At 39.9% G+C, this 15,445-nt stretch overlaps 1 protein-coding gene across 3 annotated transcripts in view; it reads right to left on the bottom strand.

Moving 5' to 3' along the window:
* DOCK4 (dedicator of cytokinesis 4) overlaps nucleotides 1-15,445 on the bottom strand; it is a 491,577-nt gene that overhangs the window by 159,947 nt on the left and 316,185 nt on the right. For all 3 annotated transcript variants that reach the window (XM_033428263.2, XM_033428264.2, XM_004269886.3), the window contains exons 14-16: nucleotides 12,569-12,693; nucleotides 11,603-11,765; nucleotides 5,424-5,530 (exon numbers count right to left, since the gene is read on the bottom strand). In XM_033428263.2, the coding sequence (XP_033284154.1) occupies nucleotides 5,424-5,530; nucleotides 11,603-11,765; nucleotides 12,569-12,693 (395 nt within the window). The remainder of the gene's footprint in view (nucleotides 1-5,423; nucleotides 5,531-11,602; nucleotides 11,766-12,568; nucleotides 12,694-15,445) is intronic.

Below are 15,445 nucleotides of genomic sequence, written 5' to 3'. Positions count from 1 at the left end.
CACAGAAACAGAAATATAGATCAGTGGAACAGGATAGAAAGCCCAGAGATAAACTCACACACACATAGTCACCTTATCTTTGATAAAGGAGGCAAGAATATACAATGGAGAAAAGACAGCCTCTTCAATAAGTGGTGCTGGGAAAACTGGAGAGCTACATGTAAAAGAATGAAATTAGAACACTCCCTAACACCATACACAAAAATAAACTCAAAATGGATTAAAGACTTAAATGTAAGGCCAGACACTGTAACGCTCTTGGAGGAAAACACAGGCAGAACACTCTATGACAGAAATCACAGCAAGATCCTTTTTGATCCACCTCCTAGAGAAATGGAAATAAAAACAAAAATAAACAAATGGAACCTAATGAAATTTAAAAGTTTTTGCACAGCAAAGGAAACCATAAATAAGATGAAAAGACAACCCTCAGAATGGAAGAAAATATTTGCAAATGAAGCAACTGACAAAGGATTAATCTCCAAAATATACTAGCAGCTCATGCAGCTCAATATCAAAAAACAAACAACCCAGTCCAGAAACGGGCAGAAAACCTAAATAGACATTTCTCCAAAGAAGATATACAGATTGCCAAGAAACACATGAATGTATGCTCAACGTCACTAATCATTAGGGAAATGCAAATCAAAACTACAATGAGGTATCACCTCACACCAGTCAGAATGGCCATCATCAAAAAATCTATAAACAATAAATGCTGGAGAGGGTGTGGAGAAAAGGGAACCCTCTTGCTCTGTTGGTGGGAATGTAAACTGATACAGCCACTATGGAGAACAGTATGGAGGTTCCTTAAAAAACTAAAAACAGAGCTACCATACGACCCAGCAATCCCACTACTGGGCATATACCCTGAGAAAACCATAATTCAAAAAGAGTCATGTACCACAATCTTCACTGCAGCTCTATTTACAATAGCCAGGACATGGAAGCAACATAATTGTCCATCAACAGATGAATGGATAAAGAAGATGTGGCACATATATACAATAGAATATTACTCTGCCATAAAAAGAAATGAAATTGAGTTATTTGTAAAGAGGTGGATGGACCTAGAGACTGTCATACAGAGTGAAGTAAGTCAGAAAGAGAAAAACAAATACTGTATGGTAACACATATATATGGAATCTAAAAAACAAACAAAAAAAAAAAACGTTCTGAAGAACCTAGGGGCAGGACAGGAATAAAGACGCAGACATAGAATTGGACTTGAGGACACGTGGAGGAGGAAGGGTAAGCTGGGATGAAGTGAGAGAGTGGTATGGACATATATATACTACCAAATGTAAAATAGATAGCTAGTGGGAAGCAGCTGCATAGCACAGGGAGATCAGCTCGGTGCTTTGTGTCCACCTAGAGGGGTGGGATAGGGAGGCTGGGAGGGAGATGCAAGAGGAGGAGATATGGGGATGTATGTATATGTACAGCTGATTCACTTTGTTATACACCAGAAACTAACACCATTGTAAAGCAATTATACTCCAATAAAGATGTAAAAAAAAAAAAAGAAAAGAGAAAACTTTCGTGTGAACCACTGAAAAGGAAGAAAAAAAAAGAAAGAAATGTAAAAATAAAGTCGTTGTTAATATTTTAGGACATCCTTCCAAGCATTGCTATGCACACATATACGTGTGGACATGCAGTTAAATAATTTTATAAAAATGGTCTTACACTAAATGTATGCATATATAAAATGCTGTTTATCAATATATTATAAACATTTTTCTATGCACATAAAAATTTCCACTAGACATTATTTCAATAACTATGTAGTATTTCATTCATTATATGGATATAACTAACTCATGTATCTAACCAGACCTATGTTATTGGTAATTTAGTTTACTTTCAAGTTTTTCCATATTTTAAGGAATCTGTATTGATCACCGTTGAATCATGTTTGCTTACCTTATCTGATTATCTTCTCCCAATAAATACCAAGATGTGGAATGGCTGAGCCAAAGGATATACACATTTAAAATATTGTATTGCCAAACTGTCCTACAGAAAGACAATACTATTCACATTTCCCTCTATGAATGCAAGAGAGTGTTCGTTTCCCTTTAATCTTCTTTGCCAATTCTCAGTTTTAAAAGTCTTTACCAACCTAATAGGCCAAAAGATTTCCCATTCTTTATTTAACTTACATTTCTTTGATTATTCATATATTTATCTTATATTCTTGCATTTATTATTTTTGAATAGCTTGTTTGTAACATTTAGCAAATTTTTTCTTTTTTTTTTAACTTATTTGTGATAACTTCTGGTAAACTGGGAATAGTCCCCCTTGGTAAGCTGTGTTGCAACCATGTTTCAGTTTATCATGTGTCTTTTAGCCTTGATTATGATGATTTTATCAATAAAAAGGTTTTAAACTTTATTTAGACAAAGTTACACATTTTTTTGTACCTGATTTGTAACATTTGAGAGGCATCATTAGAAAGGCCCTCTTTACCTAAACTTTCTAAAAATGTTCACTCATAGTATGTAGGCTCTTACAGATTTATTTTTTACATATAATCTGGAACTTGCTTTGGTATAAGAAGCAAGGTAATGATCCAGCTCTTTATTTTTCCCTCTAACACGCACTGTGGTCATCTCAACACCACTTATTAGATGGGCTATATTTTTTACCCAGTAATTTGAAATCCACTCGTCTCCCTAACTTTGTTTTTTTCGTTCAATTTTTCTTTAATTAATAAATTCCAGGCTGCAATCATCAGGAGGCTGTGCTCCTTCCTTCCATGGCAGAGGAAGGGTAAGCATTATGCTCATAATATGGGTTTATAATCATAACCTGCAAGTGGCCTTAAGCTGAAACTGAACTTCTTGGCTCAGTGCTATGAAAAAGAAAACCATGGCATCAACTAAACGAAAAACGTAAGATGTTATGCTTGGCAGGTATTCCATACCTCTTTAAGCAACAATAACCCTAATCATAAGACAACTCAGCTACTTAGGGTTTTTCTGTGGAGCTAATGCTTCCTGATGGATCTACAGAATGTAGGTCTGCCTCAAATTAGATGATCTACAGATACCATCCTCAGCCTCCTTTGTGATGGAGAAAGATCATTGGGAACACCTGCCGTTTAAATTGTTGACGCTCAAATAAATTTTCATAATGCTTTATGGATTGTAATTCTGGGCATTCAGTGAAAATTTGTGGAAGGGCTTGAGATGATTCAAAGCTCTACTTCTGAGAAAAATGGCTCTGCCAAAGGCACCACAACAGGCCCCTGGTAACGGAGTAGAATGATTGTCTGGGAATCAATACCAGTTGGACTCCTAAATGCTCACATGGAGAAGGAAGCTCTGCTACTTGTCCTCCTGGCATTTTAAGTATATGGGTATCTCTAATTAGCAAGTAAGAATCTTGGTGCTATTCATACTAGTTTAGAGGAAGTCAACCTGAACTTGACTGGAAACTTAGCACCTGCCCAAAAAACACCCTCTGACCCACAGGTGAGAGAGCCCACATGGTGAAATGCCATAAAGAAGTGATTTATTCTTCTAAATATTATTAGGAAGCTAATGATAACCTTAGCTCTTGCCTTTTCTGTGTGAAGATTTAATGGTATGCAGAGGCAAGATCACAAACATTCATATCAAGTACTATTAATGTCTTTTGGAAAACTGTAGCTGAAGACATTGGCTGTCATGTTACCCATATCACATAAGGGGCCTCAGACCTAAAGGTGATTATTTTAGATTCTCAGGTGTCTAGTGCATTGAGCTCCTCTGTTTGCTTTAGTGGTTACTCTGTTTTAAAATATTTTTTCTTTGTATTTTAACACTGTGAGCTCCTTTAAGCCACTTTTGAAGTCTAGAGCATGTACGTGTCAGCAATGGAGGGACTTTAACTGTTTTGTTTGCCACTATATTCCCAGTCACTAGAAGAGGGCCTGCCCTGCGGTTTGTAGTCAATGTGTTGAACAAACAATTAGAAAATAAACGATTCAAGAAATATACACATACATATACATACACAAACAAAAACTGCCAGGTGTGTTGTGCAGGGACACTGATTTTACTAGAATAATCCAAAGGTAAAGAAAGTTTTTGTTTGTAATCTCCTTCATTCATTCAGTATATCTTCACCGCGCATCTGCCGCATGCCAGAACCCCTCTGACACAGCTGTTGCTCCTGAAGGGCTCATATATCTACCAGAGTTAAGTCAAGGGATCACCAGACAATCATGGGACAATGTAATGAGGACAATGGTAAGAGGTGTGTGCAGATATCCAGGGAACTCATGGGAGCGCACTTAGCCAGCTGGAAATCCAGGGAGCAGGGGGCTGCGGCGTGGGGACCATTCTCCTGAATAAAGGTTCTGGCCAAGGTGCGCCTCTGTGGATGAGGAAGTGTCAGCTGCGGGGAGACAGGGGGCGGCAGGTGTGCCAGGAGTGCCAGGTGGAGCAGGGGGAACCAGCAGGCAGAAAGAGCTGATGTGGCTATGGCATTAGGTAGATGACCGGAAGTGCTGAGAGGTGAAGCAATAGGGAAGAGGCAGCCTGACACATGCTAAAAGCCTGCAATTTTCCCTCTTGGCAATGGGGAGCTTTTCAGTGGGTTTATATCAGAAAGGGGCCTGGTGAGATCTGCACCTTAGATGGGTCGCCCTGGCTGGCTGGAAAAAGGACTAGAGGGAGATAAGGTGCAGGTCGGCAGGACTAGTTAGCCCAGGTGAGAGCTGACAAGAGCTTGGAATAGCATGTGCTTACAGAAACAGAGAAACGCAAAGGAGAAATATTTTGGAGAAGATCATGTACTTTAATTCTCTCTTTCATAGTTGCTAGTGTTTTTATTCTATACTTCATTATTACTGGTATTCTCCGATAACTTCTAAGGATCTCTTGTTTTGTGAGTTTTCTTTTTGTTGCCTCCTACACTATCCTTTATTCCAAATGCTTTTAATGACAATTCTTGATGCAAAAAATAGAAAGTAACAACCACTAAAGTTGTCATGACAAAGAACAGCCATTTCTCTGCTTGCTTAGCGAGAGCAGCAGACAAGAAAAATGTAAAGCTGACCTTGCTTAATTTGCTTCTGGGGGTATACAGATCTTCAGATAAGAAAGCAGGTATTGGGAGTATTTAAAAATTTATTTGTAAGGTTTATCTAATCCTATCACAGCAAGAGAAAGGACTTTAATGTCACTCTATAGACTTACCCAAATACCTACACTTCAATTAAGATGAAAAAATAAATCATCTTTAAAATAGGTGTTAGAATATGACAGAGTATAGAGACAATATTCTCAAAAGTCACTCTCCCTGTCAGCAATCTTCCAGAAGAGTATCTTTGCAGTCATTTTTTTCTCTTTTCCACAGTGAGGATAAGACAGTGAGCTAATAATTCAGCCCTGTTTTTCACAGCTGCCCCCAGCATCTGACTGACGTTACCTTATGCACAATGAGCTCGTGAGTGCCATCTGGAAGAGTCCTACCATCTTCCTGCATCAGGGGGACAAAGGAGAAGCCAAACAACTTCTTCTCTCCTTTCTCCTTTGCTGTAGGGGAAAAAAAATTAGTCAATTTTTTTGAATTAATTGAAGTATAGTTGATTTACAATGTTGTGTTAGTTTCAGGTGTACGGCAAAGTGATTGTCATATATATATATATTTTTTTTCAGATTCTTTTCCCTTATAGGTTATTACAAGATACTGAGTATAATTCCCTGTGAAAATCAGTCAATTATTTAAGTGTATGCTTATACAACTGTGTTCAGATACATAGACTGTGACGATGCGTGATCATCAAGAAATATACCCCCCGACACACACACACACGCCAGCTCCTTTTACACAATGAAGAGCAGCTTTTATGATGGGACCTCTATGTACAGTAGCCACCCTCTAACCCCATATTCCTGCCTTATAATCTGCAAGTTACACTCCTTGACTAATTTGCTTCATGGGATTCACTATCTGAAATTATGGTGTTTTTTTGTTTTTTTTTTAATTTGTGGATTTCCTGTTTCTTCTCCTCACAACCTACCCTCCACTCCTGAACATAAGCACCATGGAGGGCAGGATTCTTGTCTAATTAAGTTATTCTACGCTTGGTCTCTCAAAGAATGCCAAGAACATAGTAGGTTCTCAGTAAATGTACAGTAAACAAATGAACGAGTGAATGAATGAATGTGAAATGCAATATTTTGCTTACTCCTCCTGGAAAGGGAGGCTCTCAGCTCTGCTTTGGTCCATGACAGAACTCTCCCTACAGCCACATGTGCAAACACAGAGCCCTACGGAAGCCACCTCCTTGGAATAAGGCATGCTGAAAGACATAAACAGCATTCTATAGTTTGATAAGAGCTTACTGCAGTAGTATTCTGGAAGTCAGAAATGAGGCAATGAGGTTTTCAGAGGCCTAATTGTGAATTACAACAGCTAGAAATGTCAAGGGTCATTGGCAATTGTTTATAGAGAAGGAAATTGAGATCTTACAATGTCAGGTAACCTGTTCTAGATCTCTTCAGTACCACTGCAGTTCTTTCCACACACCTTCCTTTTCTCCAAGAATGGAGAAAGCATGGAAAGAACCTGGTTTGTTCAACTGGACCCTCTCCTTGTATTTAGACGTGTAGGGAAGAGTTGCAGGGCTGGCAGCCATTATGGGCTGGACAGTTATTCTCTCCCACACAAGTGCGTAAGTAGAGGTTATACTTGATAGAGAAGTCCAGCTTTGGGATGCAGTAAGACCCTCACTAGAGGTGTCAGATATGGTGATCCTGAGGATTAGACAAGAGGCTCTAGCAACAAACACGCTGCTTCTGGCATTTAACCACAGGGACATGGAACCCTGCACAGAGAGTAGTAATTCTGGCTGGCTAGCTTAGGCCCCTAGCACGAGGACATCCCTGAAAATGTGATTATAGCGACGGTTCTTCTTTTTAAATCATTGATTTCAACCCCAGAGGTAAACTGGGGAAATATCAGTACTCTTTAAAGTTAAACAAAAGTCACAGCAAAGATCTCTGGGAAGAGATTTCTATGTCAATGAGCATGCTGGGTATGGAACTTATGATTTAGGGAAGACTTATTTACAAATAATTTTCTAAGTTGATTTGACTGTCATTTTGGTGTGGTTTTTGGTATTCAATTCAGAAAGATAAAAAGAATCCAAGATGCATAAAATTAGCAAAGATAAGGAACAAAGCAACAGTTTCCCCCAATTTGCCTTCTGCTATAAAATAAAAATAAATACCAAACAAAGTTTGAAGTGCATGGCCTTTTGTCCTGAGCTATTAGATCAGGATTAATAAACTGAATGGACTGTTATGTATAATATGCATAACACGATCCCCTTTTACTAATAAAAACCCTGAGTTCATGGATTCTACCTCCTAACTTTTCAATTCATTCTTTCTTGTACCTCAACTCCAACAATTCTGCCCCCTGGGACCCCCAGTTTATTGACCCATCCCTCCATCCCCTCCACTCCAACTTCCCATTTCTGTGGTCCATCATTCTAATCACTTCCTTGAAAATACCCTCAACCCCTCCCCTCTCCACACTTCCACTAATAACACTGCACCCTTGTAAAATCCAATTTGTGGCTCATTCCATGCCTACACTAATCTAAGTTTAATTAATGTGCACTAACCACAGAAGCACCCCGGGATAGGCAAACTTCCTACATTTACCTAATAAACTCACTCTTCTACTTTTCCAGACAATAATTTCATCCAGTCTCCTCTCCTCTCAAGCCTCCAATACCTCGACACTTCCCTCACTTTCAGCTCATGTAGAGAGAATTCCCACATGCCCTAGCATCCACCTATTACCCACCTGCATCTGTCTTCCTGTACTAGGTCTAAACTGCTCTTACCCAAGGCGAATTCTTAACCTTGCGCACCGGGTCCCCTGCTCCTTCCCCAACTCAAGGACACTGCTCCTACAGCTGTCCCCACTCTTCTACATCAGTTTCTCCTCTCTACTGAATGATTTCTCTCTAACAAACATGCTTTAAATGCTGCACCTTAAAAAAGAACACCACCAAAAAACCAATTTCTGGTGACCCACTTTTTTTTATAGCTACTATCCCATTTCTCTGCTCACCTGTATTCTTTATAGCAAAGTTTCTCAAAAGATTTGTCTATACTCACTGCCTGCCCTTCCTTTTCTCCAGCTTATTCTTTGACTCACTCCAGCCAGGCTTTCAACAGCACAAATCTACTAGAACAACTTGTCAGGTTCAGTGACCTCCATGATGCCAAATCAGGTGATAATTTCTCTGTCCTTATCTTATTTATCACTGGCACCTGACACATCTGATCAATTCCCTCTTGAAAAACTTTCTTCATTTAGTCTCCTGGATTCTATTCTTCCTCGATTCTCCTTCAACCTCACTGGCTATTCCTTCTTAATCCACATAATGGCTACTTTACATTCTCCCCAAATCTAAAGGTGTCAGTGCCCCAGGGATCCATCCTTGGACTTCCCTTGCTATCTAAACTTACTTAGACATCTCACCAGTCTCATGGCTTTGAAAATCTTCGACATCTGTGATGTGCTGGAGCTGGCCTGTACTGGCTCACAAGAGCTGGCAGTGTACATCTTTCCCCAACTCCAAGATCAGTGACGTCATGTTGGCAGCTTGAAATTGACCATGGTGGGAGTATTTACCCCATGGAATCAGCAAATGCTATAATTTAGGGCTTCCCCTCCCCTCTCCATCACCCTGAGTGCTGGTTAAATATTTACAGCACACCACTGAACTATACGTTCTCATTGTCAAGTGTAAGTCTTCAGCTTGGATCTCATTCAACTGCCTACTTGATACGTTGAACGTCTAATAGACTTCTCAGCCTTAACATATTTAAAATGGAATGTTTGATATTTGCTCTCCAAACAGATTCTTCCTGTTGTCTTCCCCACTTCATTAAATGACCACTTCATAATGAGGCCAAAATCTTGGGGTCAACCTTGAATTTTCTCCTTCTTTCACATCCAATCTGTCAATAAATCTGTAGACAAGAATCAAACCATTTAAATCTCTTACTTTGAGGACTGCATAAGCCCCCTAAATGGCCTGTTCCCATCTGGCCCACCTACAATCTATTATCCATGTAGCAGCCAGACTTATCTCCAAACTAAAGCCTCTAATGCCTCTTCTCACTCCAAATAAAGTCCAAAGTCCTTCCCATGACCTAAAAGACAACAGGGGATCTGGCTGCCCTGCTACCTCTCTGGTTCTCACCTCCAAACTCTCTCACGTGCTCATTCTGGCCTCCTTGTTATTCCTTGACAGTGCCAACCATGTTTCATGCCAACCATGTTTCAACCTCAAGTGTTTTATACTTACGGTTCTATATGCCTGAAATATTTTTTCCCCAGATACCCAAAGGCTCACACCTTCACTTCTTTTATGTTGTTGTTGACACACCTCTTTATCAGAGAGCTCTATCCTGACTGCCCTATGTAAAACAGCAACATAGCACCACTGCGTTCTAGCACCTGACTCCAGTTTAGTCTTCTTCACTGTATTTAACCCTACTCGATATATTATAGATTTATTTGCTCAAGTGTTGTCTGTCTTCCCTCTTTAGAGTGAAAGATCTATGAGAGGAGGTATTTTGTTGTGTTCACTGACGTATTTCCAACGCCCAGTAAAATGGTTGACATACAGCAGGTATTTAATAAATATTTGTTTCATGAACAAATATTTTAAAATAAATACATGTACATACAAAGAACACTTGGAAGTTCATGTGATAAAATGACTACACTGATTGTTTGTAGGGACTTTCTTTCTTCTTTACATGTTGCTGTTTCTTCTGAATTTTAACAACAAACATTAAAAACAAAACAAAACAAAACCCTGTGGACAAGGTTTGAAGTACAAGGACAAGATGGCAGAGATCTAACAGGTTCTACTGAAAATCACCTTTAGTCCAGTTTCCAAGTTCTGAGTTATAGTAACTTTCTCCAAATGTTCTTCCTCCTTTTTCTCCCATTTCACTTTTATTTTCCTCTTCTTCTTCCTTAAAGCTCAAAGCTCATCTTAGGCCCAAGTGAGAATTTATAACAAAGATTGGTGGAAGGAATGGTGTGGCACCATGGAAAGTCCTTTATTTTTTCTCACTTTAAATCCTACCCATGAAACTCTTCCAGGAATTTGGAAGAATGGTAAGACCCTGCTAGCCATCTCCCTATATTCTGAAACATCCACAAAAGCATAACTTGTGGAGCTTCTGAGCTAATTCCAAAACATTCCAAAGTCCCAACAACAAGACAAAGTCCTTCTCCTCTCCCTGAATCTTGGGCGAGTTACATAGCACTCAGGCGATGTAACAGGCACATATCTACTGGCAATGCCTCCATTCCTTTCAGACTGGAGAGGAGCCTGCTGCTTCCCCAATAATGTGGTTCTTCTCTATCTCTTGATTTTATTTATTTATCTATCTATCTATCTATTTATTTATTTATTTATGGCTGTGTTGGGTCTTTGTTGCTGCACATGGGCTTTCTCTAGTTGCAGCAAGGGGGCTACTCTTTGTTGCAGTGCGTGGGTTTCTCATTGCAGTGGCTTCTCTTGTTGTGGAGCATGGGCTCTAGGCGTGCGGGCTTCAGTAGTTGTGGCGCACAGGCTTAGTTGCTCCACGGCATGTGGGATCTTCCCAGACCAGGGCTCGAACCCACGTCCCCTGCATTGGCAGGTGGATTCTTAACCACTGTGCCACCAGGGAAGTCCCTCTCTTGATTATTATACTGCTCTTGAAGCAAGATTCACCAGAACCTTCTCTGGTCACAATGTACACTACTAGAAGTGCACACTTCTGGGGCACAGGGAAAACCAGACTATCCCTAGACTGGGGGCTGGTGGAGGCAGGGAGTGGGGGCTTCAGAGGGTGGTAATGAATGCAAAAGAATTAAAATAGAGACAACAGGAAATGATAACTTTATGGATAAGTAATGTCCACATGAATAAATCCTGTAACGTCTGTACGTCTTGGGTTTTTTAGATCTATAAAATGGGGAAATTACTTCACATCATCTCTAAGACCTGTTTGAGTTGACATTACTTGATCCTCATTTGAATACTGTTTGAGGATGCATGGTGATGTAGATATATGCAAATCAATATGAATTGGAGCCAATCAGAGGCTTTTCTAGTGACTTCACATGCCTAGGAAAGTCCCCGAGGGTTCCCCTGAGTTGTCTGAGAGCTGGATCAGCTCTTGGCTGGAGAGACAGCAGATGGGTCAGGACTGCCTAAAACCCCCTGAGCCAGTCAGGTCTTTACTGCTGCATCTTCTCTTTCTATCTAGTCTTTCCAGACTGTGAGAGTGATGGACTGGGTTTTATGAAAGTGACCAACTTAAGAAGAACCCTGTAGATTTCCATAGGTATTCTGTTTCCTTCCCCTCTTGCATCTATGTTTCCACAGAGGTTATTGGTTCTTCGAGAAGTGAGCCCGTTCACTTCCCAGGAGTTCACTCACCTTCGTTTCTCTCTTGTGCAGGTCTCTGGTTTGTCACACACTTTCTACAGATTAGCCCACACTGTTGTTTCAGCTCAGTTAGCAGACTACCCAGCACAACAAAGCCATGGAGACAATCCTGCCAGACACTTACTGGAACAATGCCGGAACTCGAAGCGGATGTGCGCTCCCCTGAATTTATCCACAGGGATAGGAAGTTTCAGTAGCTCAGACCACCTGGGACTGTTGTTATGATAAAGCACAAAGGAGTGGTACTCGCTAGCTGGTGGCTCTCCAGAGCCAAAGGAGATAAAATCCTAATAAAGGAAATATGCAGGTTAAAGACAGCTTCATTTCAAGATGATGTGGGGAGGAGCAGAGCAATTGCTCTGCTGTATCTGCCTGCTCCCCAAATAGCATTTCAGGTGAAATTATCTCCTCAGTTCTTTACGGGCCTGTTTCTACACTTGCTTCTGCTGACAGGCTGTGTCTGTTTCATCCTGAGGCTGGTCTCCCAGGGTCTACTCGGCTAAGGGAGGACCTTAGTGACATGAGTGAGATGGGCCACTGTGTGCCCAATTTGGAGTCAACGACATGATGAAATTCTCAACCTGCTACAGCCAAAAGCCTGTTCTGTGCCTTCTTGTAAAACTCACTAAGCCCCGGGCTCACATGAAACACTTCTTCCATAAAGGAACCTGATATTATAACCCCAATTAGTAAGAGCTTAATCCTCATGCCCTATTTTGGTTAAAATGAAAATACATAGGATGACCTATGATTTTTGCTTTGTTTCACCAATTGCCAAAAGCAAAAGTATGCATCTTCAAAACTATGACAGATGAAAGGGGAAAAATGAAATGGCATAAAAATGCTGCATTTAAGGAATAGCTGTTAGGAGGACATTGCTGACACAAACAAACTGTAAAAGCCTTTTTTTTTTTTTTCTACTTTCTTTTCTAAAAGGCATTTTCATAATTTAAGAAAAAACTACACAGGGGTGGAAAAGAAAAATAAGATTGGAAATAATGCAAATCAGAAATTAGCTGATCGCATTAAAGATGAACCCAAAGCAAGGATGTGGAATTGTTTTACCAAAAAGAATCCAGCATTAATGTACCTTCAAGGTCTGGCCGCTACTCTCTACAATGAACATCGTAACTTCCACATTTCTGGCCACACTCTTTCCTCCTTTCTCAAATTCTCCCCTTTCTATAGTGATGTATAAATCATTCCGCATTTCACCTAGTAGGAGAGGAAAATTGAAACCATGTTATATATAGTAAAAAGTGTAATAAAGTACTCTATCAAGAAAAACTTCAGTTCATAAAAATAGTGTTATAGCATACATATAAAAGTAAAATATACAATATTTATACTTTTATAAAAAGGTCCCCACCCTTACTACCAACATCCAAGAAAAGCAAAGGCCAGCTTCTGCTAGTCTGAGTTAGCAATACTGAAGATGCACATTTAGGAGGACAGTACTGGGCCTGGGTAGGAAGGTGTTGTCAAATTTCACCATTTTTCAATATTTCCCTCATTTCATTTATGATGTGCGATTACAAAATGACAGCCTAGCAGGGGTGGCTCAAAGAAACTAGTCTTAATACATTATAGTCACAGCATTTAGAGAAGAAGAAATACCTAAGTGGAAGAAAATGATCGGACTGCAAAGGGTACAGTTACAATTTAAATCTTTCCCAAAATTCGTGGATGAAATGACCTCACTACTGGAAGAATCCAGAGTAGTGTTTATGAACAGATGTAGAATAAGTCAGTCATACAGACACACTTGGCTTAATATTTCTTGCCATCAAGCTATAAAACAAATGAGAAGGGCCCTGGATTCAAACTGACATAGTCTATGTACACATATATCATCTATTTTTGTTTCTCCATTAGCTATTTATAAACTTGAATGCTTTTTCACCTTGCCCCCCTTTCTTATTCCTGCAAGAAAAAAATAGAATATAATGCCAACTAGCAGCGTGAGGCGAACATGCTCGGCAGCATGCTTTGATCTCTCCTGTGAGAAGTAAATTAGGGGTAAGCAGTGAGTGGATACAGACATGAGAAGTAAGTAAACCAAGTGTGGCTAGAAAGTTTTTGAAGGTAAATGTTGGTGAGGTTGGCAAGGTTGAATTTACTTAACATAGCTTTCCAACATTTGAAGGCCCAAACGCAATATATGTTTTTGCTAATAAAAAATCTCTCCTTAAGAAAGTAAATCACCGGAAGGAACAATAACCATACAAATATGCCCACACCTGGGAAATTTCTCAAACTTCCTGACCAAAGTGTTTCTAAGAAAGTACCCTAGCTTTCAAAAACATGGAGGAATACAGGTGTGCCTGGTCACCTTCCTACATAAAGACCAACTTTTAATGAGAACATCATTTGCAAATGACTTTGGCGGAACAGGAAACAGATGGGCCATAAAAGAAACTGAGTAAGTTCTAAAAGGGATGACGTCTCACCCACCCTTTACAAAGAGTATATAAGGAATACATTAGTGGAAACAACTAATACAGTGGTCTCTGTCTTATGAATTTCTCAGTACTCTCACACAACTCATACAAATCAACTTGGAAAGGCAATGAACTTGGAATTCCAGGAGAAAAGCAACGTATTTCAACACATGTAAAAGTATATGTGTATGCTTTGAAGGTTTTTTGTTTTAACCATATCCATTAAAAAAAAATTTTAAGAGAAAATGGTCCAGTAAATTTTACAAGTTTTCTAGTTTTTTTATAACTCAGTTCATCTAATTACTATAAAGTTATCATTTTATATATATGTATTCATACATACATAACACACATTCTCAATGCTATTTATTTTAACAATTACATTATAGAATAAATAAGCTCACAAACTTTGTCCTCTGAAGCCATCAATTTCAACTCAAAACAGGTCTGCAACGCTAATGGTCTGCACACGTGCTATTTCAACAATCCGAGAGGAAATTCTTGACAATAGTTTTCCCGCGAACAGACTTGGCAGGTAAAAACACAACACAAAAATCAAGGTACTTAGTTAACAGTAGTAAAATTCCTTTGCTTCTTGGAGGAGGTGACACATGATGAGTGGCCGTGCTTACACACAGACTATAAAACACACACTGATTAATGGGAAGTACAGCTACAGGAGTTTTTACCTTAGAAATTTCTTGTAATGAGTGATTAGCTTGTCCAAGCTACATGGGGATTAACTGTCACGCAAAATGGAGAGGAAGTGTTTCTTGGGAGGGGGACTTCCAACTCTCAGCTGTTGGAAGGACCGGCAACTCTGACTTAAGCAAAGACGGGGGGTGGGGAGCGGGGGTGGTGAGGGAGGTTTGCAAGGCAACCTGTCTCCCCCCGCTCTGTGTGCAGGCTGGCCCTACAGAAGAACAGGGGTGGGGGGACAGTAACATACTGCCAGTGCCAGGAAATTCTTTCTTCGTGTATTCATTCAGCAAATATACCGTGAGCACCTACTATGTGCCAGATATTATTCTAGGCCCAGTACATTCAGCAGTGAACAAAGCAAAAATGGCTTCCCTGTGGAGGGATTCTAGTAGGAGTAGGTCTTGAACAAAGAAGTAAAACACAGAGCACACTGAATAATGCTAAGTGCCATGGATAAAAGTAAGAGGAGACGGGGTGTTGAATGGAGGAGAGGGGGTGTCACATGAGAGAGGCCCTCACTAAGAGGATGAGACATCTGTGGAAGCTATGGTGTGTTCCAAAGGGACCAAAGTTAAAAATGGCCTTTGCTTCCCAAATGGACCCCTAGAGCTGGTTTAGCTTATAACTTTGCTGGATTCTTCTCTCTCTTCTGAATTCAAATAAGGCTAAAAAAAGGTAGGGTCACAGGAAAACTGGAATAAGGAGATCTGGATTCAAGTCTTTCTCTGCTACTCTCTATTCTCTGTGACATTAGTCTAGACAGGGTAAGATAAACCTTGGGGCCTCAAGTTTCTGTGTTATGAAAGTGGGGAAGGGGTAAAGGC

The sequence above is a fragment of the Orcinus orca genome, chromosome 9 (genome assembly GCF_937001465.1).
Source record: "Orcinus orca chromosome 9, mOrcOrc1.1, whole genome shotgun sequence".
Taxonomy (NCBI): Eukaryota; Metazoa; Chordata; class Mammalia; order Artiodactyla; family Delphinidae; genus Orcinus; species Orcinus orca.
Note: the sequence above shows the minus strand (reverse complement) of the source record. Positions and strands in the feature narration are given on the sequence as shown.